At 51.9% G+C, this 21657-nt stretch overlaps 2 protein-coding genes across 8 annotated transcripts; one reads left to right on the top strand and one right to left on the bottom strand.

The window, feature by feature from the left end:
• Nucleotides 1-226: 226 nt before the first annotated feature.
• fkbp15a (FKBP prolyl isomerase family member 15a) lies at nucleotides 227-14583 on the bottom strand. Of its 5 annotated transcripts, none has more exons than XM_041242665.1 (30): nucleotides 14388-14582; nucleotides 12790-12896; nucleotides 12599-12677; nucleotides 11932-12001; nucleotides 11489-11563; nucleotides 10310-10408; nucleotides 9824-9973; nucleotides 9638-9706; nucleotides 9362-9505; nucleotides 8887-9032; nucleotides 8696-8744; nucleotides 8144-8266; nucleotides 7950-8037; nucleotides 7704-7837; nucleotides 7070-7157; nucleotides 5972-6081; nucleotides 5750-5848; nucleotides 5447-5541; nucleotides 5249-5351; nucleotides 4199-4231; nucleotides 3853-4024; nucleotides 3568-3704; nucleotides 3326-3481; nucleotides 2997-3149; nucleotides 2814-2906; nucleotides 2575-2697; nucleotides 2386-2493; nucleotides 1512-2203; nucleotides 958-1054; nucleotides 227-766 (listed from the first exon to the last, which is right to left on the bottom strand). In XM_041242665.1, exons 1-30 carry the CDS (start codon nucleotides 14435-14437, stop codon nucleotides 689-691), a joined length of 3720 nt encoding a protein of 1239 aa, XP_041098599.1. In that variant the 5' UTR covers nucleotides 14438-14582; the 3' UTR covers nucleotides 227-688. The 5 variants fall into 5 exon arrangements, with proteins under 5 accessions (XP_041098599.1, XP_041098600.1, XP_041098601.1 ...); XM_041242666.1 differs by having other exon boundaries at nucleotides 8144-8263; nucleotides 14388-14581; XM_041242667.1 differs by having other exon boundaries at nucleotides 7704-7816; nucleotides 14388-14581.
• Nucleotides 14584-14672: 89 nt separating this feature from the next.
• Nucleotides 14673-21637, top strand: ndor1 (NADPH dependent diflavin oxidoreductase 1). 3 transcript variants are annotated; one of them, XM_041242676.1, is made up of 15 exons: nucleotides 14674-15037; nucleotides 15700-15835; nucleotides 15975-16052; nucleotides 16297-16394; nucleotides 16718-16816; nucleotides 17042-17143; nucleotides 17347-17556; nucleotides 17793-17914; nucleotides 18110-18327; nucleotides 18667-18774; nucleotides 19019-19133; nucleotides 19562-19708; nucleotides 20202-20320; nucleotides 20624-20718; nucleotides 21161-21637. In XM_041242676.1, exons 2-15 carry the CDS (start codon nucleotides 15701-15703, stop codon nucleotides 21303-21305), a joined length of 1791 nt encoding a protein of 596 aa, XP_041098610.1. In that variant the 5' UTR covers nucleotides 14674-15037; nucleotide 15700; the 3' UTR covers nucleotides 21306-21637. The 3 variants fall into 3 exon arrangements, with proteins under 3 accessions (XP_041098613.1, XP_041098610.1, XP_041098611.1); XM_041242677.1 differs by having other exon boundaries at nucleotides 14674-15032; XM_041242679.1 differs by lacking the exon at nucleotides 19562-19708 and having other exon boundaries at nucleotides 14673-15037.
• Nucleotides 21638-21657: the final 20 nt, after the last annotated feature.

Genomic DNA, 21657 nt, shown 5'->3' on the forward strand with positions numbered 1-21657 from the left:
AGGTGGGCTGTGATAATGAAACCGTTAGAAAAACACAAAAAAGAAACTTGCCCTTGACACAGATCCACACTGACCTTAAAACACTAGAATCCTACCCAGCCAACAGGAGTTCAATAAAACACCCTTCCCCTGACCAGAGCTGCCAAGTTAGTGTGTAATATATATATATATATATATATATATATATATATATATATATATATATATATATATATATATATATATATTTTAATGGATTTAGCGTTAATCGTTTTAATGTCTAGTTACTGGACAGGCAGCTGATTGGTCACCTGGTTTATCTCAGATCTGAAAAACAAACCAGTCCAGTCTCATTGACTTCCACAGCAGGCCGGCTCCAGCAGACTTCACACTGTTCCCAGGCTGGTTTAAAACTGATTTGCAACCTGGTTTGCATGGCGCAGGGTTCCCATGCAGAGCTCAGTGAGCCGCTAGCAGTTCAGTTCCAGGTTCTATGACTGACAGAACCGACTCCTAACTCTTGCTGTGTTGTGTGGGTAGCCTGCAGTATAAATGTGACTTCTATATTTTAAAGGCATGTGGAGGTCTAGACTCCTGTGTGTGTTTGACTTGCTTGTTAATTAATCACATGACTCCAGAAACAGGAAATGGCTGTTAAATCGCATGGTGGAGTCACACGACCATGCCTGCTGCATCCCTTCCTGTTGGCTCAGCCCAGCCAATCGAGATCATCGTCGTCCTCATCCTCCCCAAAGAGAGGCGCGGGAGGGGGGCGGCCCTTCAGACTCTGAAACACAAGACAGACAGGTCAGGGACCAATCGCTGCTGCCTTCACCCAATCACACTTACACCCAGCTACTGCACTCAATGACAGTCCAATAGCTTCACTGATAGGAGATGTTCAGCTAAACAAAGGGATGAACAACTTATAAACATCAAACTCCAGCAGCGCCCCCTGCTGGCTCTGCCCTTCCTCACCAGCTCGTCTTCCTCCTCCTCCGGGGGCGGTGGTGGCTTGGTCGGGGCGGCGCTGCGGAAGAGGTCTTCATCACCCTCACCGCGGCCCTCGGGAATCCTGGGGGGGGGTGGGGGGGGCACAGTTTAGAAACACTGCAGGGGGTTTGTGTTACTGTATACATATTTCATATCATCCAATCTAATCTCATCTGTATTACAGCATGCCTGTTTTAACATGCACGCAGTTCTAGTGTTTGTTAACAGGAGTTGACTGCAGGCTGCTTTGGCAAAACCTGATGGATAATCTTGTTGTGACAATAAAACCCTTTTTTGAAATTCATCGAGAGGGAGAGATCAGTTACACTCAGGAGTCTGTCTGTTCCAGTTAACACGAGATCATACTAAAAGCTCCTTGTGAAAGAACAGCTTTTCCTATTGCAAACACAAGCCGACCGGATGGGAACACGACTCTCGTTTCTTTGCGTTACCATCCCACTTTTTCCTCAATTGGCTTAAATTGGGACACCAATGAAGCTCACAGCATCACCAGCAATGTGATGCCCACTCCCACCCACCTGGGTCTGTCCTTGCTCTGCTGCTGGCTAGGTGCAGAGTGTGGGTACCCCCTGCTGCCCCACTCTGTCTCAGGACGCTCGTCGAGGTCTGGCAGTGGTGGTGGGTGGCGAGGGGGGCCCTGTGTGACAGCGAGCGGGGAGGAGGGGGGAGTGGAGGCCCTCTCCGTCTCTCCCTCCTGCCACAGAGGACTAGCCACTTGTTCTGGTTCACCAGTAGGAAGCGAGACTGCAATCTTCTCCCCAGACTCGGCCACTTCAGCCCCTGGGCTCTCTCTGGCTGTCGCTCCCTCCTCTGACTGGGCTTCCTCCAGCCTAACAGCGCCTTGCCCTTCAGCTAGCCCGCCCCCTGAGCTCATCACAGGAACAGGAAGCTGAGGGGGCTCCTCTTCAGATTCCACATCCTCTTTGGCTGCCCTTCCTGCTGTGGCTTCTTCCTTTTCTTCCTCCTCTACCTGCACTTCCTGTTTGGCTTCACCCACCTTCGCCACCTGCTCAGGCTTTACTTCCTGTTTAATCTCGTGCACTTCCTGCTTCAGCCCCTCCTCTTCCAGGTACGCTTCTGGTTCCAACCCATTCCCCCGAGACGCTGCTTCCTGCTCTGGCTCCTCCTCTTCCTGCTCCTCCTCTTCCTCGCTCTCGCTCCTCCCCGAGACAGAGTCCTGCTGCTGAGTCAGGAGCTGCAGCGTCACCGTCTACACAGACAGAGAGACAGACAGACAGGGGACTGGGGTTTCATTTAAACTGTAGGATTGTAATCAGTGCTTTTAATAAGAGGCTCCAACAACCCAGCGGGTTCAATGGAGATTAAAGCCAGCGGCAGTGTCTGTTTTGCTTGGAGTAAATAAAAGGTTCCTGTTCATCTTGAAGTTCGTACCTTGATGGTGTTGACAATGACAGCCAGCACTGCTTTCCCAGTGTAGGACTCCTGCAGATCAAACTCCCCTCGGAGAGACTGGAACACCCCGTTCATCACCCGCTTCACCTGCGAGACACGCGCGGTATCAGTACACATGCACACGCACGCACGGGATCAGTCTGTGCTGTCCGGTGTGTCTGGACCTACCTCCCCGGCAGTGTCCTCATCCCTCCCAGTGCCGGGCTGCTCCACCTCCCTGCTCTCCAGCTCTCGAACCCGGGCTTCCAACTGCTGCTTCATCAGCCCTGCGCGCTGCTGCAGGACAGAATACTGAGAGGGGAGAGAGAGATGAGCTGGCAGGATGACCTAAACCTCTTGTTTTCCCCGACTCCCCACCTCCCAACTCTCCTGTTCCTCCCCCCCACCGCTTCCCCACACTGCCTCACCTGCCCCCTCAGTGCCTGCAGCTCCTCTCCCTGCTCTTGTTGCTGCATTAGCCTCTGCTCTTCGGCTTCACGGGACTGCTTCAGCGCAGACAGCTGTAGAGAGAAAGCCACGTCGTTGATCCACACCAGACACCCTCGCCCAACCCACCCCCTACTGCTGCACAGCGGGGCTCCGATCCCTACCTTGCCCTGGAGCTGAGCCACTCTCTCCTGCAGGCTGTCTCTCTGCTCCGTCACCGAGGCCAGCTCCCGGGAGTGCTGCTCCTTCACTGCGGCCAGTGAGCGATCACACTTCCCCTGCCACTCCGCCTCCAGCTCAGCCTGGAGCAGGGCCAGCTGAGGAGAGACAGAGGGTAAGAACACTGGAACACTACACGCCATCGAGAGGGTTAGACAATCAGACTGAATCAAGCAAACAGAGGAAGGGGTTAGACACACTCCTGCTACCCCTTCTTGAAGCTGACCTATGTGAGCCCAGCGAAGCTCCCTGCCCGCTGCCAGTTCTCCTGTACCTGCTCAGCGGCCGCCTGGTCAGTGCTGTTCCTGGCTCTCTTCAGCTGCGCTCTCACGCTCTCCATCTCCTGCTGGCTGGACCTGCGCAGCTCCTCCGCCTCCTCCTCATAGCGCTGCCTCTCCAGGGCCCACTTCCTCTTCCTGTCCGCCAGGGTCTGAGGACACAGAGCTGCCGTCAGCAACGCCAGCACCGAGGCGAGAGTGTACGGAAGAGCGAGACGTCGTGGGAGTGTGCACTCACCTTCTCCAGCCCCTCTTTCTCAGTCCGCAGGTCTCCCAGCTCCTCCTCCAGTCCGCTCACTCGGAGCTGCAGCTGCTTGCGGCTCTGCTTCTCCGTACGGTACTGAGACTGAGCGCTCTCCGACACCTCCCTCAGCTCTGAGGGGTTACAGCACAGACAGCACAGTCAGCTCCCCCTGCCTCATCACCCTCCCCTGTCCTCAGGTGTAACTGTGCCCCCCCACCTGTCCCCAGACACGGCCTGTCTCTACCTGCGAGCTGTCCCTTTACCTGTCCCCAGGTGTACCTGCGAGCTGAGCCTGTAGGGTGCTGGTCTGGCTCCCCTGCCTCTCAGCATCCTGCAGGGCGGTGCTCAGTTGAGTCCGCAGCCCCATCTCCTTCTTCTGATGCTCGGACAGCTGGAGCTGCAGCTGGGAGACTCGGGCTGTGCAGGCAGAGAGCTCCTCTGTAACCTTCACCTGGGGGGGGAGCGGGCTCAGAGTCACATCCCTCCTCAGCAGCACTGTGCATTTCTGTGTGCTGACTGATACATGCATGTAGCTATGTAAAGTACAAACCAGCCATGACAACACATACAGAGGAGAGAGAGAGAGAGAGAGAGAGAGAGAGAGAGAGCAAAGGAAGAGTCTCACCTGGTCCCACCCCCTCTCCAGTGGCAGTGCATGCTGGGAAGAGAAAGCAGACAGTAACAGGAGCCCACAGAGGAATCGAACAGGCAGCAGAGTGGGCTTTAGGGGTGATGACAGCGTTAGTGCTCAGCATTACAAGAAAAAGTAACGAAGCAGCGATTCAGCTTCTACTACGCTCGATCAAATCTGTGTAGAAGGAATCAACAAGATGAAGCTGAAGACGATAAATGCTTTAGATTGAGGGAAAACGGTGCCAGTGTGTGTGTTTGTGTACTGCGAGGAAAGGAAAAAAGTATGCTTGGTCCTCTGTGTGTGTGTGTCACTGTGCACGCCCGTCCCTCTGTGTGTGTGTGTGTGTCACTGTGCACGCCCGTCCCTCTGTGTGTGTGTTTGTGTCACTGTGCATGCCCGTCCCTCTGTGTGTCACTGTGCACGTGTGTCTGTGTGTGTGTGTGTGTGTGTCGCTGTGCCCTCTGTGTGTGTGTCACTGTGCACGCCCGTCCCTCTGTGTGTGTGTGTGTCACTGTGCACGCCCGTCCCTGTGTGTGTGTGTGTGTCACTGTGCACGCCCGTCCCTCTGTGTGTGTGTGTGTGTCACTGTGCACGCCCGTCCCTCTGTGTGTGTGTGTGTGTCACTGTGCACGCCCGTCCCTCTGTGTGTGTGTGTGTGTGTGTGTGTCTCTGTGTGTGTGTGTGTGTGTGTGTGTGTGTGTGTCACTGTGCATGCCCGTCCTTCTGTGTGTGTGTGTGTGTGTCACTGTGCATGCCCGTCCTTCTGTGTGTGTGTGTGTGTCACTGTGCATGCCCGTCCCTCTGTGTGTGTGTGTGTGTGTCACTGTGCATGTCCTTGTGTGTGTGTGTGTGTGTCACTGTGCATGTGTGTGTGTCACTGTGTGTGTGTGTGTGTGTGTGTGTCACTGTGCACGTGTGTGTGTGTGTCACTGTGCACGCCCGTCCCTCTGTGTGTGTGTGTGTGTCACTGTGCATGCCCGTCCCTCTGTGTGTGTGTGTGTGTCACTGTGCACGCCCGTCCCTCTGTGAGGGTCTCTGTACCTTGTCCTGCTCGGCCTGCAGCACTCTGGCCTGGGTCTGCTCGCCGGTTGATTTTAGGGAGTCGTTCCTCTGCTCCAGCAGCTGGTTACTCTGCTCCACATACCTGAGAGACACAGGAGAGGTCACTGTTGGTATAAAGGCAGTTTCAGGGTTAATTTACCCTGTGCTCCCCTCTAACCCGCTCCCCACTCCCCTCACCTCTGGTTCTGGTTGATAAGCTCGCTGATCTTCTTGTTCTGCTCCTCGAGTCGGGAGCTCTTGTCGAACACGTCCTGCTTCAGACGCTCGTTCTCCTGGAGAGAGAGTGAGAGAAAGCTTTCTCTTGAATAATGTCTTTGAGGTGGGGTGATCTTTTTCACTGTGCACTGTGGCTGCACTATTTTTTCTTTAAAAGCTCCCAAACAACATGACTCGCAATGCTTCGAACAGGGCAGTGAAAAGGTACCCGAGAGAGATCTAGCCCCCTGTATCGCACTTATCTGTGGAAGGCGAGGTACACACCTGGATGATCCTCTGGATGTTGTGCATGATCATGGCTGTTTCCATGGAGACGGAGGACAGTCCCAGAGAGGCCCCTCCCTGCTTCTGCAGGTCATCAACCTGCAGACACACCCAGGTCAAAGGTAATTCGCAGGCGAAAGTAGTTCAATTATCTTATCATCATCATCATCATCATCATCATCTCAAAATGTTCACACAGGCCCCCCGCCTACAGCCTCTCACCTTGGAAGCTAACTGGTCGACCTTATCGGCAACCTTTCCAACAGCCAATCGGATCTCGGTGTTGTGCTGTCGTGCCTCGGTCATCAGGAAGGATGTGACTTCCCCGGACGCTGTCAACGCAAAAGAGCTGATCAGCACTTCAGCGAGCGTCTGCCATCGCTCGGACTGCCTTACCTTGATTAGCGGAGATGCTGTGAGAATGACAGCGCTGTACCTTGATTAGCGGAGATGCTGTGAGAATGACAGCGCTGTACCTTGATTAGTGGAGATGCTGTGAGAATGAGAGCGCTGTACCTTGATTAGCAGAGATGTAGAATGACAGTGCTGTACCTTGATTAGCGGAGATGTAGAATGACAGTGCTGTACCTTGATTAGCGGAGATGTAGAATGACAGCGCTGTATCTTGATTAGCGGAGATGCTGTGAGAATGACAGCGCTGTACCTTGATTAGTGGAGATGCTGTGAGAATGAGAGCGCTGTACCTTGATTAGCGGAGATGTTGAATGACAGCGCTGTATCTTGATTAGCGGAGATGTTGAATGAGAGCGCTGTACCTTGATTAGCGGAGATGCTGTGAGAATGAGAGTGCTGTATCTTGATTAGCGGAGATGCTGAGAGAATGAGAGCGCTGTATCTTGATTAGCGGAGATGCTGAGAGAATGAGAGCGCTGTATCTTGATTAGCGGAGATGCTGAGAGAATGAGAGCGCTGTATCTTGATTAATGGAGATGCTGTGAGAATGACAGCGCTGTACCTTGATTAGCGGAGATGTTGAATGACAGCGCTGTATCTTGATTAGCGGAGATGTTGAATGAGAGCGCTGTACCTTGATTAGCGGAGATGCTGTGAGAATGAGAGTGCTGTATCTTGATTAGCGGAGATGCTGAGAGAATGAGAGCGCTGTATCTTGATTAGCGGAGATGCTGAGAGAATGAGAGCGCTGTATCTTGATTAGCGGAGATGCTGAGAGAATGAGAGCGCTGTATCTTGATTAATGGAGATGTTGAATGACAGCGCTGTACCTTGATTAGCGGAGATGTTGAAAGAGAGTGCTGTACCTTGATTAGCAGAGATGCTGAGAGAATGAGAGCGCTGTACCTTGGTAAGGCATCGGCTGAGCTGGGTACATCTGTCCGACTGGCTGAAGCTGGGAGGTGGACACAGTGGTCTGCGGGTAAGAGTAGGGCTGTGAACACAATACAGAGGAACAGGCACATGTCAGTAACATGCACAGCACACGTGCCATCCCACACACAGAACACACAGCGAGGTTCTGAAGCTGTAACACTGTCAAGTTTTACACTTGTAAAACTGCAACATTCTACATGTGTAAAATTGCAGTTCCTGAATACAGTCTTCATTTTTAAGATTTAGAACAAGTTCATCTGGAGGGCGTCTCTCATTATAACCGAGTTCATTTTGCACAGATCAGGGATGGAAATAGATCAGTCCCGGTTTTCCTAGGAGTTTAATAAGACACATCGGGGTTTGTGGCTAATCAAGCTTATAGCAGAACCTGGAGTGGGTGAGACTGCTTACACACAACGTATCATCACAACAGATTCCTATGACCTAAATCCACAGGACATGCAAAAGATGGAAGGTCACGGAAAGTTTACAGGGGCGTGCAACACAACCCTTGCAAGCACACACACTATACTGAATGGATATGCTGCAGAATATCTTAGCATTTTTTTCCCCCCCATGCATTTCTGGCTGTGGAGAGTCTCACCTGGAACGCGTGGGCAGAGCCTGGCATGACTGGCTGGGGATGTGCGGTGGTCATGGAAACGGGCAGCAGGGCAGTAGAGGATGCTGGGAGCCCAGATTGGAGCTGCTGAGGCACTATGGGGCGAAATGGTAGACCTGAGTACACGAGGGCAGAGTAATGAAATGCATTAGTTGTAAGGATGCACAGAGCGGGTTTGCACAGGGGGAGTGGAGTGGAGTGGAGTGGGGATGGGGGGGGGCAGCTCACCTTGCGTGGCAACTGGGTGGGCTGCCATATGGACAGGCTGCGGGGCTACAGCAGGGGGCTGGTTCCTCATTCTGGGCACACTGGGGTCCTTCAAGAAGCAAAAACACACAGGATATAGAGAAGTGCCTCTCTGACTTTCACAGCAAAAAAGTGAAACACTGAAAGAGGTGGATTGGTGAATCCGCAGCAGCCACCTCTATCTCAGAGTCGCTGGAGTCCGGCTGGGAGGACAGGGCCCCCGTGATGAAGGGGAGCATCGGCTGACCCATCTTGGCCATGCGGGAGATCAGCTTAGCCTTGGTGTGGTCTGGGTTCTGCTGTGCAGGGGACAGAGAGAGAGAGAGAGAAAGAGAGAGAGAGAGGGAGAAGAGGAGAAGTCTTCAGCGCAGAAACAATCCTCAAATGAAATGAACCGACAGCGATCGGGTGATAGACGACAGTGTATTCATACTTTGAGGCAGCAATCAGAGTGGTCCACAGATGGAAATAACACCGTTGCATAGCAGTCTGCTCTGTTCCAGGTTTAAATCAGGCACACCTGATCCTGTTACCTATACCCTGCGGCTGATCAAGCTTGTGTCAAAACCTGGAGTGGCTGGGACTGCTGTGCAATAGGAGTCTTATTTTCATCCCAGTGGTGGAAAGTTTCCTTTCAGAAAAAAAATGCAGATTTGGATTCATAGCTTTGAGCCTGTGGCCCTGTGCATCACAGTGAAACGTGCAAGTGCCTGGGACTGGATACTCACCGCCTGCTGCTCATTCAGGGAGTTGGATTTTGCACGGGTAGGAGGATCCCTGCAGGGCGGGGAGAGAGAGAGAGAGAGGAGGGAGAGAGCGGGGAGGGGTACGGAAACACACACAGTTAAAATGAACTGGAAGAGAACAGTGCAAGTTATGAAATTAGATTTAACATGCATACCCTCCCTATGTCTCGTACCCGGGTTTGAGAGGTGCAGCGCTGGCAGGGGGCTGTCCTGGCAGTTCGTAACCCAGGCTCTCGATGCTCGGAGCAGGGGAGGAGGCTGCAGAGTCCTGAGAGCCCAAACTGAGCTGGTCCAGTCCGGCGTCCTTCACGAACTTCACCTGCAAAACACACACAATGAGAAAAACTGAAAAGACACTGAGACACTTTGGTGTATAAAGGAAAGACTTTGAATGACCAGGGATGGAAATCCCATTGCATAGCAGCTTGATCCATTCCTGGTTTTACTATGACACACCTGCGCTTGTTACCTATACACTGTGGCTAATCCAGCTCGGAGTAAAACCTGGAATGGTTGAAACTGCTATGCAATAGGAATCTTATTTCCATCCCTGACAAATATATAACCTTAGCACTACAAACACAAAGCCATTAACAATCCTGCTGTCCAGTATAGTGGACTGACTGCAGCCTCTCCCCCAGCCCCTACCCTGCGGATCTCTGCCTCGAAGATGAGGGTGCTGTCCCCGGGGATGCAGTTTGAAACCCCCTGTGCTCCATACGCCAGGCTGGGGGGCACCACGAGCAGCCGCCGGCCCCCCTTCCTCATCCCAACCATGCCCTCTTCCCAGCCCTGCAGAGAGAGAGAGCATTAGGACAGCTATTCAAATATTAAAACTAACTTGTAATCTGTTTAGTACAATGATAATTTAAAAAAAGCTATGCAGAGAAGGAAAAGGGGAGAGGGGAGAGATCGCTGGCTCACCTTGATCACTTTCCCAGCTCCCAGCTTGAGTCGCAAGAGCTTCTCTTTGTTCACGTTGGAGTCAAACACCTGGGTGGAACCAAAACAGCGCGGGGAGGGATCAGTGAGCAGGGTCATAGTCTGTGGTACTGGCCCGTTATCAGGGTTCACCCCCATTCCAGTGGGTCTCTATCTGACCAGCCTTACCTGGCCAATGGTGTGGTTCTGCAGCAGCCAGCCAGTGTAGGACACCTCCAGCGAGTCCCCACGCTCCACAGCCTGACCCTCCCCCAGCACCAGGTCCTGCGTTACCACTGACTCCAGAGAGGGGGCGCTGTTCCACTTCGCCATGCACACCTGCACACGGGACAACAAACACGGCGGGGGGTATAATCACAGCTTTCCAGCACCTGCCCCACCCCCTACTCCCACCAGGAACAGGTCCTGCAAAACGACTCCAGAATCACAAGGGAACACAAGCCAGGGGGACAATCACACGTGCTGAAAACAGCGAAACTAATGACTGGACTCTGCACTGCTGAATCAAAAGCGGCCATAACAACAAAGCAAAGAAAAACTACACACAGACATAACATTACGACCGACAGTGACCGCAGCCGTGTCAGCGGGCAGCGAAACGCTGAAGACGATGGCTGCTCTGTATGTAGAATTCACAGAATATCATCCTCTTACCTCTTTACAGAAATCCACCGCTGCCTTCTCCGACTCGAACATGACTGACCAGTTCTGCCGCTGGTCATCGTAGAAGGTGCCGTAGTTGCTGGGCTGGACCTGGGTCAGAGGTCAGAGCAAGGTCAGAACTGCCCAAACACAGCTTCTCCCAAAACCCACCCAGCGGCTACTGATCTCAAGCCAGCGTTTTAGGATTTGCCGTGGCTAGGATTTGCCGTGGCTGTCCTTTTAAGGGCAGCAGTGCACAGACCAGCACGCTCCTCTCTCAGTGTGCAGTTCACTAGCTGCAGTGCTCAGACCAGCACGCTCCTCTCTCAGTGTGCAGTTCACTAGCTGCAGTGCTCAGACCAGCACGCTCTCTCTGTGCAGTTCACTAGCTGCAGTGCAGCTGCTGCAGTGCTCAGACCAGCACGCAGTGTGCAGTTCACTAGCTGCAGTGCTCAGACCAGCACGCTCCTCTCTCAGTGTGCAGTTCACTAGCTGCAGTGCTCAGACCAGCACGCTCCTCTCTCAGTGTGCAGTTCACTAGCTGCAGTGCTCAGACCAGCACGCTCCTCTCTCAGTGTGCAGTTCACTAGCTGCAGTGCTCAGACCAGCACGCTCCTCTCTCAGTGTGCAGTTCACTAGCTGCAGTGCTCAGACCAGCACGCTCCTCTCTCAGTGTGCAGTTCACTAGCTGCAGTGCTCAGACCAGCACGCTCCTCTCTCAGTGAGCAGTTCACTAGCTGCAGTGCTCAGACCAGCACGCTCCTCTCTCAGTGTGCAGTTCACTAGCTGCAGTGCACAGACCAGCACGCTCCTCTCTCAGTGTGCAGTTCACTAGCTGCAGTGCTCAGACCAGCACGCTCCTCTCTCAGTGTGCAGTTCACTAGCTGCAGTGCTCAGACCAGCACGCTCCTCTCTCAGTGTGCAGTTCACTAGCTGCAGTGCTCAGACCAGCACGCTCCTCTCTCAGTGTGCAGTTCACTAGCTGCAGTGCTCAGACCAGCACGCTCCTCTCTCAGTGTGCAGTTCACTAGCTGCAGTGCTCAGACCAGCACGCTCCTCTCTCAGTGTGCAGTTCACTAGCTGCAGTGCTCAGACCAGCACGCTCCTCTCTCACTCATCTGCTCCCACGTTTCTCCAATTAGTATTTCTAGCTCTGCAATGTGCTGAGGCCGTGCCCACCAGCTCACTCACCGTGAAGAGGAATCCTGGGTGGATCCTGGCTGTCGTCACCTGCTTCTGCTGACTCGCGTACAGCAGGATCTTGTACTGAAACACACACAGATAGGGCTGTCATCCTGACACGGCTTTAACCATTTACTGCATCAACTCGGCAATCCTACCTCTTACAGAGCACGCTGCTGTAAATGTCATCTTAATTTCTACAGTCAATCTGGGATGCTGCGATATTGAGCTGCAATAAGATCTTCCTAACATGCTTTTACTTTGCAGTGCTTTGAGCTTGCCTGGAGAATCCTAGGTGCTGGGCACCGTATAGACTTCCTAATTCAATTCAAATCACGCGACAGCCCCCTCTCTCTGTTCGTATGCATGAAGACTGGACAGCGCTGGTTGAAAAGTCATATTAAACAAATCAATCAAAGGATCCATGTGCCAGCAGTGGATCCTGTCATTACCTCCCTGGACGTGTGGCTCCCCAGCAACGCAGCTCCCAGCTTCCCCTGTTTCGTGTACTGTCCGTTCACACTGCAGGAGAGACAGGCACACCTGAGACCGGGCCTGACCGGCAATCGATCCTGCCGTTCAAAGCCCATGCCATTTAAAAGCAAGACAGGGACGGACATTGCAGAAGCAGTCTGATCCATTCCTGGTTTTACGAGGAGTTTAATAAGACCTATGGCTAATCCAGCTCATAGGAAAACCTGGACTGGGTGAAACTGCTGTGCAACAGGAGTCTTATTTGCATCCCTGCAATGGGATGATGCAAGGGATCTTTATTACTTTGTAATTGGAGTTACAATGGATTAAGTTCCTCCATACGGCTCTTTTAGCGTCTCATGCAAAGTTTTTTTTAATGGGTTTAAAAAGACTGCAAGGATGCGTATTCGTAGGTAGAAGCAGTGCCAAGATGCAGCATTCTGAACATGCAAAAGTTTTATTGCGCTGAAAATTACTGAGGTGGTGTATATGTATGGTTGCTACAGTCTGGTCATCTGCTAATGGCTATGGCTAGGCTGGACAGCTCTGGAGCAGGCGTCTGTATCCAGTACGGTCATAACCTGCACGGTACTTTCCACCTGCAAACCGCCCAGCCGCGCTGCAGGGAAGCTGATTGGTACTCACTATCGGTAGGCGTGGACCACGGTGGCCAATAGGACAGCAGGAACACCGGGAGGCGGGGTTGACTTCTGGGAGGGCGTGGCTAATAAAAAAAATGAAGAAACAATAAATTGAGGGTCCATGAGGTTCCCTCGGAGCTCTGTGACACACTTTCCCCAGCTCTCTGATATCGGACTGCCCAAGCCTGGCCTCACCTGTGCTGGCGGATCCTTTCTTGGGCTGTTTCGGGGCTGTGTACTGGAAGGACTCATTCCCCTGAGCGGTAGCTTTGTCCAGTCCGAAGAGAGAGGCCAGTTTCGCCCTGCAAACACAGGGCAGCAGAGAGCGTCAGCAGGCAGCCTCAGCAAGGCACAGGAAAGCAGAGGGGAGCTCACGATGCACTACTGCAGGGTAGCGTGATAATGACACTGCCAGGCTGACAATGATCCCAATCATCTCCCATTTCAAACTGCTGGAGATTGGGAATAGCTCTCTGCCTGTCACACTCCCCTTGTCTTGTCCCTTGGTGGCTTGTTAACTATACACTGTGGCTGATCAAGCTGGCATTAAAACCTGTAATGGGTGACTCTGCTGTGCAATTGGGATCTTACTTCCATCCCTGGAAACAAATACAGTTTTAATCCAACGTAAAAAAAGAAATAGACTGGTTAACTACGACAATATTTCAACAAGTCTGCAACTTCCCCCCTTCCACCAAATCCTTTTACAGGCCTACAATAAAAGGGAACATACAGACCCTACCTTCTTTTCTTCTCTCTCTCACACACACACACACAAACCAACCCGTGGATTTCCTGCCACAGATAGTCGTGGTCCCACACCGCCGACATGGTGGGCTTAGCAGCACTCCGATCTCCTCTCGGCGTCCCAGGATGAAAAGGAGAGAAACAGTGTCTATCCAGCACGCTCTCACACGCTCTCTCTCTCTCCGCACCCAGCTCGCACCTCCCTGGCAGATTCAGCACCAAAACAATAGAAAACACTGGCCAAGGAGCTCCCAATCTAGACCAGGGGGTCTGTGCTGTCCCCAGCCACACTGACACACGGACAAAACAGCAGCTCTGTAACAGCTAGCATGTGAGAGGAATTAAAACAGGAGTCCCTCCTTCCCCTTCTCTCCCAGACACTATGCACTCTATCCATCGGATAATTCACTTATCTGAGCAGCCACAAAAGGCTCCTGTCCGAGCTACTTGAACTCAATGCCGAGTGAAGCAGGGGAGCTGCCAAGGACCGAAGTGCATTGTGCAGATCTGAGCGTCTCTCCTTCTCCTTGAGATAGGCATTGAGGAAGAGTTTGTATGAACTGCAGACAGGGTGGGGCCCAGTTCTAATCTCTTTAAAAATCAATTCCCATTCCCTTTCAATCAATTCCCAGCACATCACTGACCAGCACTGCCACCGTTCTGTTAACGAGCTCCTCTCCGTGCCAGCGCACAGTACTTCAAATGCAGCCACGGTGTGTGTGTGTGTGTGTGTTACTCGATTACACTGCCTTCAAGTGAAAGCGGCTGAACAAACCAACAATCGTCATGTCTCTAAAATATACATGTTGCGAATTTATTTCAAAAATTGGAATTGGGAAAACAGGAACTGATCCCAACCCTGTCCGCATGATAAGAAGTGTTGCATTTTAGTCTTGGTTCGGTCAGGGCTGACTGTACAGAACACCACACATGATAAGCATGCATGTGCACATGCATAGGCAACATACAAACAAACATACATACATACATACATACATACATACATACATACAGAGAAATAAACAAACAGTGATCAACACACTCACCCTCCCGAGGGAGACAGAAAATCCCCATCGTCCTCTTCAGCCCCAAACATGATCCCCTCGCCGCTCTCTCCTCGCTCGACTTTCTAGAACCACTGAATTTACAATACTGCTTACCGGTTCCGACCCGGATCGGATCGGCCCTATTTAGCACTAGAGGCTATCCAGATTCAGGCCGATTAGCGGTGCAACTTCCCTTCCTGTTTCGATCAGCTGACCCACACCTGCTGCCGCAAACACGAAGACACGGCCCCCGCGTTACAACGCGACCTGCCCTTCTGTCGTAAACACTCGTAACGGGGAATGGGGGCTGTGGTACCGCACTCGTATGTGTTTCCCTACCGGTGATTTATAACACGATCGTCTCTTATTCGTGGAAAATAAAACCCTATAACGACCCGAACTAGCGGCCTCCGTCTGCGGCTCGACTTTCTAGCGTAAACTACCGGGACAGACCATGAATTAAACAGAGCCAGCCCGCTGCCGTACAGCGTAGGGCAGCCCGGCGTGCTGTAGAGCAATGCGTGTGATTCGTAACTACAGCAGAACCGTTTCTTCGTTCTCAGTTTGCAACAGTGTTGCTGCTGCATTCAACATAAAACAACACGCGGGATCAGTCTTCACGAGTGGGAACTCCCACGCTGAATAGTAAGGTTGGTTTCGAGTTAGTAACCATGCTGTACTTATGAAAACTGCTTTTTTTGTAGGGTGTGTGGTATAAAATCTACTGGCAGCAGTCTTTCCGAGGCTTCCTGTTTCCAGTACAAATTCTGTGACCCAAACACACTGCCAGTAGTGTAGCACCATCAGGGCTGAAGAACGAGAAACACTTGTACTGTATTCACTTAGAGAAAGTGAAATGGGTTGTTATATTAGAATGTGTTTTGTGCAGCTACTGGCAACAGCAGAGTCAGTACAAATCTTACTGGTAGTGTCCTTGTCACTGTCACCAGCCATGACAATGACATTCGAGCTGCATGGTATGAATGCATCGACAGTGAAAGGACTAGAAACTCTTGCTCAGTGAATAAAAGAGAGGAGACGAAATAAGACCTATTGTAAAGTCTGAGCGCCTACAAGCTGTCTGCATAATATTATACTGAAACACTGCTTAGTTCTGAATTCAATTCATTTTAAAATACAGTAGTCTGTGCAAACCATTAGTATATTTCAGTGATATTTGTGTGTTATGGAATTCTGTGCCACACCTTACTACTAATCTGACTGGATTTCATCTAAACCCTGTAATTTGAACAAACCTGCCCCTCTCTCTCTCTCTCTCTCTCTCTCTCTCCTCTCTCCATTCGCTGCTCAGGATGGCCGCTCCGACCCTGTTGGTCCTGTTCGGCAGTCAGACCGGGACGGCTCAGGACACGGCCGAGCGGATTGGACGACAGGCACAGAGGAGGCGGTTCCATGTCAGGGTTGAGGCTCTTGACAGCTACAATGTGGTCAGTGTTGGGGTGGGGTTAAGCTGCTACTGTAAGCAGCCACTCTCGTACCTTCAGCCCTGGTGCTGTCTCAAAGCATCCCCGATGCAGCCAGCGCTGGCTGTAACCCACCCCTCTCTCTCTCTCTCTCTCTCTGCAGGTCAGCCTGATCTCCGAGTCTCTGGTGGTGTTTGTCTGCTCGACCACAGGCCAGGGCGACCCTCCTGACAACATGAAGGTACGTCAGGGAAGACAGTCCCGTAGTGCCGTCTGGCTCCGGCTTTTCAGGGGCAGCCCCTTCCATTGCTATCACGGTTTGGGTCTCGATTCATCCTGTTGCTTCTCTCCCAGTCGTGGTGATGCGTTGAGCATCCTGTGTGTGTCTCTCATTCCCTGATTTCCCACTTGTGTTCCCTGTGTTTGTAAGCGTGCTCAGTGCTGTATCCAGCTCTGTTCCCAGCTCTGTATTGGTTTCCCTGCAGAGTTTCTGGCGGTTCCTGTTCCGGAAGTCTCTCCCGGCTGGGTCTCTCTGTCGCCTGGACTGCGCTGTGCTGGGGCTAGGGGACTCCTCCTATCCCAGGTAAGGGCCACCAACTCTGGGGGCAGAGTTTCAATGGGGCTATTAACCAGGGGCAGTAGCAGGGAGGGCTGTAGAGGCTGGGACTAACACATATAGGGTTATATAGAGTTCTGTACCTACACGCCCCTCCCCAGGAGATCAAGGGCAACACCTATAGAATTGAAAAGGGTCTCATTTAACCCGATGCTGGATACAGAAGCCTTGTATGTGTTTGTAGTGTGTGTTTCATTGAGTGCCGCTCTACAGTGCTGCTTGTGATCACACTGACTGTTCTTAACCCGAGTTGTGTTTTATTTATTTCTTTATTTGGTTTTGGTTTTTAGGTTTAACTTTGTGGCCAAGAAGCTCCACAAGCGTCTGATCCAGCTGGGAGCGAACCCCCTGCTGCCAGCAGGACTGGCTGATGAGCAGCATGACCTGGGGTAAAGAGCTGGGGCAGAGCGGGCACTGGACCCGGGGGGTAATACTGTAACGACCTGAGCCAGGGCTGGCCAACCTGTTTAACTAAAAGAGTCATAAAGATGACCAGGGCGTTCTTAAAGAACCACATATATATACACACAAAGTATCGAGACTGGTTAGGAAGACTTCACGCTGCTTCAGTGTTTGGTTGCTCACCAGTTATATTCCTGTGGGACTGTCTCCAGACAGGATGCGGTGATTGACCCCTGGCTCAGTGCTTTCTGGGAGAGGTCCCTGGAGCTCTACCCCTTGCCTGCTGGAGTGAGCGTGCTCAGTGAGGACGTCCTGTGAGTACTGGGAGAGGTTTCGTGGCTGTCGGACCTTTTAGAAAATTAAAAAACGAAGGAGTGTTTGTCTGCATTTCGAAACAAAAAAAAAAAAACGATTGCAATCTAATAACTGGTTTGGTAAGAAGATTGATCCTGATCGTTTGCACCCAGTATCTCTCTGAATCTCTCTCTCTCTCTCTGTCTTTGTTTTTGCTCCACAGACTGCCCTCCAGGTATGAGCTTCACTTCCTGGATGATGTCACAAACGGACTGTCGCAAGAACCACCTGCCCGGGACACGCCCCTCTCAGCCCCGCCCTCTCAGCTCCACCCTTTTCTGGTGCGGATGGTGTCCAATCGGAGAGTGACGCACGCCTCTCACTTCCAGGACGTGCGGCTCATAGACTTTGACGTCACCGGCTCCCAGATCCAGTAGGTGCCTCCCGGGACTCCCATGGATTGCGCTCAGAGCTGTTTCCGCGTTTTACAGTGCGCCGGATTGGACTCGGAGCTGAAAGAGCAAGTCGAATAATGTTTAAATTTGGTTTCCTGTGCACTTAATGAGAATTTTACAGGGCGCTGTGCAGTGTAGAGCAGAATCGTGTTCCGCTTCTGTTCTGGAATTCTGATTCTGTTCCGATGGCGTGTTCTGTGTTCCGGGGTTGCAGGTTCTCAGCGGGGGACGTGGTGATGATTCAGCCCCAGAATTCCCCCGAGGATGTGGATCAGTTCTGCCAGCTCCTGCACCTCGACCCAGATCGATTCTTCACCCTCACACCCAGAGACAATGGTACAGCAGCTCCCAGCTGTGTGAGTGTGAGTGTGTGAGTGCCTGGCTTTTAGCAGTGCTTCTTATCCTGGCTGTGATGAAGAGGGTGATCTCTCTTACCCAGGGCGTGTTGACTTGCAGTGCAGGTCAGTGGGAGTGAGTGTGGAGTGCAGTGCAGTGTGTGTGTGAATGTATCCGGTCTCCTCTCTGCTCCAGCCCCGGTCCCAGCCCGGCTGCCCCAGCCCTGCTCGGTGCGGTTCCTGCTGGAGCGTTTCCTGGATATCTCCAGCGTGCCCAAGCGCTCCTTCTTCGAGCTGCTCGGGGCCTTCGCCACCAATGAGCTGGAGAGGGAGAAGCTGGTGGAGCTGAGCTCCATGCAGGGCCAGGAGGAGCTGCACAGCTACTGCACCCGGCCCAGGCGCACTGCCCTGGAGGTGAGCCTCCGTCTCTGCACATGTGAACGGCTTATAGAGTTTAAACGTTTCACCCTTTCATATGAGGACTTATAAAAATAAAAAAAACACCCATAGGGGGACAGACGCGAATGCATGATGACCTCATAGAGGATGCTATCTGCTCTGAGGTTCTAGAGTGTCTACATGTTCTAGTGTTTGAAGGTTCTAGACCAGAGCGTCTAAAGGTTCTAGGGTGCCTCAGTTCTGATTTTGCGATTGTTTATCACATTTGAGTTTGGGATCTGTGTCTCAGTGCCATTGCGGACAGAGAGAGGCTGCAGGTTTTGCAGTGACGGTCTTGTGCGTGTTTCCTCGCAGGTCCTCAGTGATTTCCCGCACACCACGGCAGCCCTGTCTGTAGAGTATCTCCTGGATCTTTTCCCTGAAATCAAGCCACGGTCCTTCTCCATTGCTTCCTCGCTGCAGGTAAGACCCGGGGCAAAATGCACACTGAGCTGACCCTTCCCCATATCAATAACGCCTGCTGCTGAAAATCAAGTGCAATTGAGTTTCCAAGTCAGATAACATGTGACAGTCAGGCGTGTGCCTTGGTTTTGTCTTGAGCCAATGTGATTGTACCAGTCTTTGATCAGAGAGATCAGTGAAACCCTGTACCGGTAACAAGCCTGCAGTCGCGGTTTGAGATTACTGCCGAGCTGTTCTCTTTCAGGTCCACCCGGGGCACATACAGATCCTGCTGGCCGTCGTGACGTACAAAACACGAATTCACAGACCGCGACGGGGCCTCTGCTCCACCTGGCTAGCTTCCCAGGATCCAGAGCAGGGTGAGGGCTGGCTGTGGATTCTCCACAAACAACACAGCACGGGAACCGCTCAGTAACTTAACATGCACAAGGAGGGAAACGAGACTCCCGTTGCACAGCAGTTTGCTCCGTTCCTGGTTTTACTATGAGTTTAATCGGACACACCTGAGCTTGTTACCTATACCCACTGTAGCAATTCAAGCTCTAAGTTACGTGTGGAAGGGGTGAAGCTGCTATGCAATAGGAGTCTTATTTCCGTCTTGCAGAGTCTATGCAGGTTATATTGTAAGAGCTGTACGCTTTGTCAGTCATTTCCTATTAAACTGTAGAGGCTTGCAGGACCTGCACTGTGAGGGCTGGCTCTGGTTTCTGTTGTGCATCCTGTATCGGCTCTCTGTGTGAGCCAGGAAGTGCATTTCCTCCCTGACCGCGGGCCGTTCCACTCTCAGGTGTGGTGCGGGTCCCTCTCTGGGTGAAGAAGGGAGGGCTGAAGTTCCCCACCGACAAAGACACCCCCGTTATCATGGTCGGACCCGGCACTGGAGTGGCCCCCTTCAGAGCAGTGATTCAGGAGCGGGTTTTGGAGGGCAGGAGAGGTGAGACAGCGGAGAGCGAGAGCGGTACTGCGTGCAAGAAACGGGCCATGGTTGTGAAAAGAAACTGAAGCTTATCAACACAGTAATCTAGGAGACGTGAAAAACTGAGACTCTCTAATGTAATGGTGATAAGACTTCTATTGCATAGCAGCTTCAACCGTTCCAGGTTTTAATCAGTGCTTGATTAAGCACAGTGTACAGGTAACAAGCTGAGGCATGTCCTGTTAAACTCGTAGTAAAATCAGGAATGGATCAAACTGCTATGCAACGGGAGTTTTATTGCCATCCCTGACTGTACAAGGAGATGTGAGCTTAATCATACACAGCATGTATTGTATGTGAAAGCAGGTTAGGTACAGTGAGCTGACCCCTCACTCTCGCTCTCTCTCTCTGTCTCTCTCTCTCTCTCTCTCTCTCTCTCTCTCTCTCTCTCTCTCTCTCTCTCTCTCTCTCTCTGTCTCTCTCTCTCTCTCTCTCTCTCTCTCTCTCTCAGGTAACTACCTGTTCTTCGGCTGTCGTCAGGAGTCCATGGATTTCTATTGCCGCTCGGAGTGGGAGGAGCTAGTGAGGGCAGGGTCTCTGACTCTCTTCACAGCGTTCTCGAGGGACCAGGTCAGTGTGACGCTCACAATCTCAATAAAACAAATTGCATTGCCCAGCCCGGCAGCATCGCTAACCAGAGAAACACGACTCGGGCATTTCATCACAAGCAAAGCAGATGCATCCAATCAGCTCAGTGCGGAAACGAATTGTCGTTGATAGGCTATTGTAAAGGTGAGGGAGGACTCCTCTTTTGAAATGCGCCGATGAATGGATTTATTGGATCCCCGTTGGTCGCTTGTTTGTCCACACCCCCCGGTCTACACTCTGTTGTACTGTGTCACTGAAAGTGCCGTGACTCTCTCCTGATTGCAGGAGGACAAGGTGTACGTGCAACACCGCGTCAGGGAGCACGGCCGCCTGCTCTGGGACCTCATTGTGAACAAGAAGGGACATTTCTACATCGCAGGGTGAGTCCGCTTTCCACACGCTCACTGCAGAGCACACCGCCAGCTATCGGCGCAAACACAGAGCTGGAATAAATACGACTGGAAACATTTAACCGAAAATGTAGTCTAATAAAATAATACAATTATATTTATATATAATGTATAGTGTCTGCCAGATACATTGGAAGCCACTGTAACTGAATACAGGGATGGGAATAAGACTCGCGTTGCATAGCAGTTTGATCCATTCCTGGTTTCACTCAGAGTTTAGTCACACACCTGAGCTTGTTCTCTGTACACTGGGGCTAATCAAGCTTGCAGTTAAACCTGGAATGGGTGAAACCGCTGTGCAATAGGAGTCTGATTCCCATCCCTGGAATACAGCTCGTCTTGACCCATCTCAGTGGGTGAATCTCCTGGTTAAATAAATAAATACAGTTAAAGATGACCTGGTTTGTTTCAGCAATGCAAAGCAGATGCCGGCTGCCGTGACGGACGCCCTGAAGACTGCGTTTGAGTCGGAGGGGCGGCTCTCAGCCGCGGAGTCAGAGGAGCTGCTGGCTGAGCTGGAGAGACAGGGCCGCTTCCAGTCTGAGACCTGGTCCTGAACTGAAGAGACTGGGCCGCTTCCAGTCTGAGACCTGGTCCTGAACTGGAGAGACTGGGTCGCTTCCAGTCTGGGACCTGGTCCTGAACTGGAGTGACTGGGCCGCTTCCAGTCTGAGACCTGGTCCTGAACTGGAGCGACTGGGCCGCTTCCAGTCTGAGACCTGGTCCTGAACTGGAGAGACTGGATCAATGCAACCCAGTGAGCAGCATCTGAACCAACATTGAAAATACAAACTGTTTTACAATGTGCCGTCCCAACCTGATGAAAGATTGCTACACATTTGAAATCTTAAAACCTCTTTCAAATAAAGAAAAGGGCAGCTAAAAAGTCTGAATGTGTGTGTGTGCGTT

The sequence above is a fragment of the Polyodon spathula genome, unplaced genomic scaffold (assembly GCF_017654505.1).
Source record: "Polyodon spathula isolate WHYD16114869_AA unplaced genomic scaffold, ASM1765450v1 scaffolds_1419, whole genome shotgun sequence".
Classification (NCBI taxonomy): Eukaryota; Metazoa; Chordata; class Actinopteri; order Acipenseriformes; family Polyodontidae; genus Polyodon; species Polyodon spathula.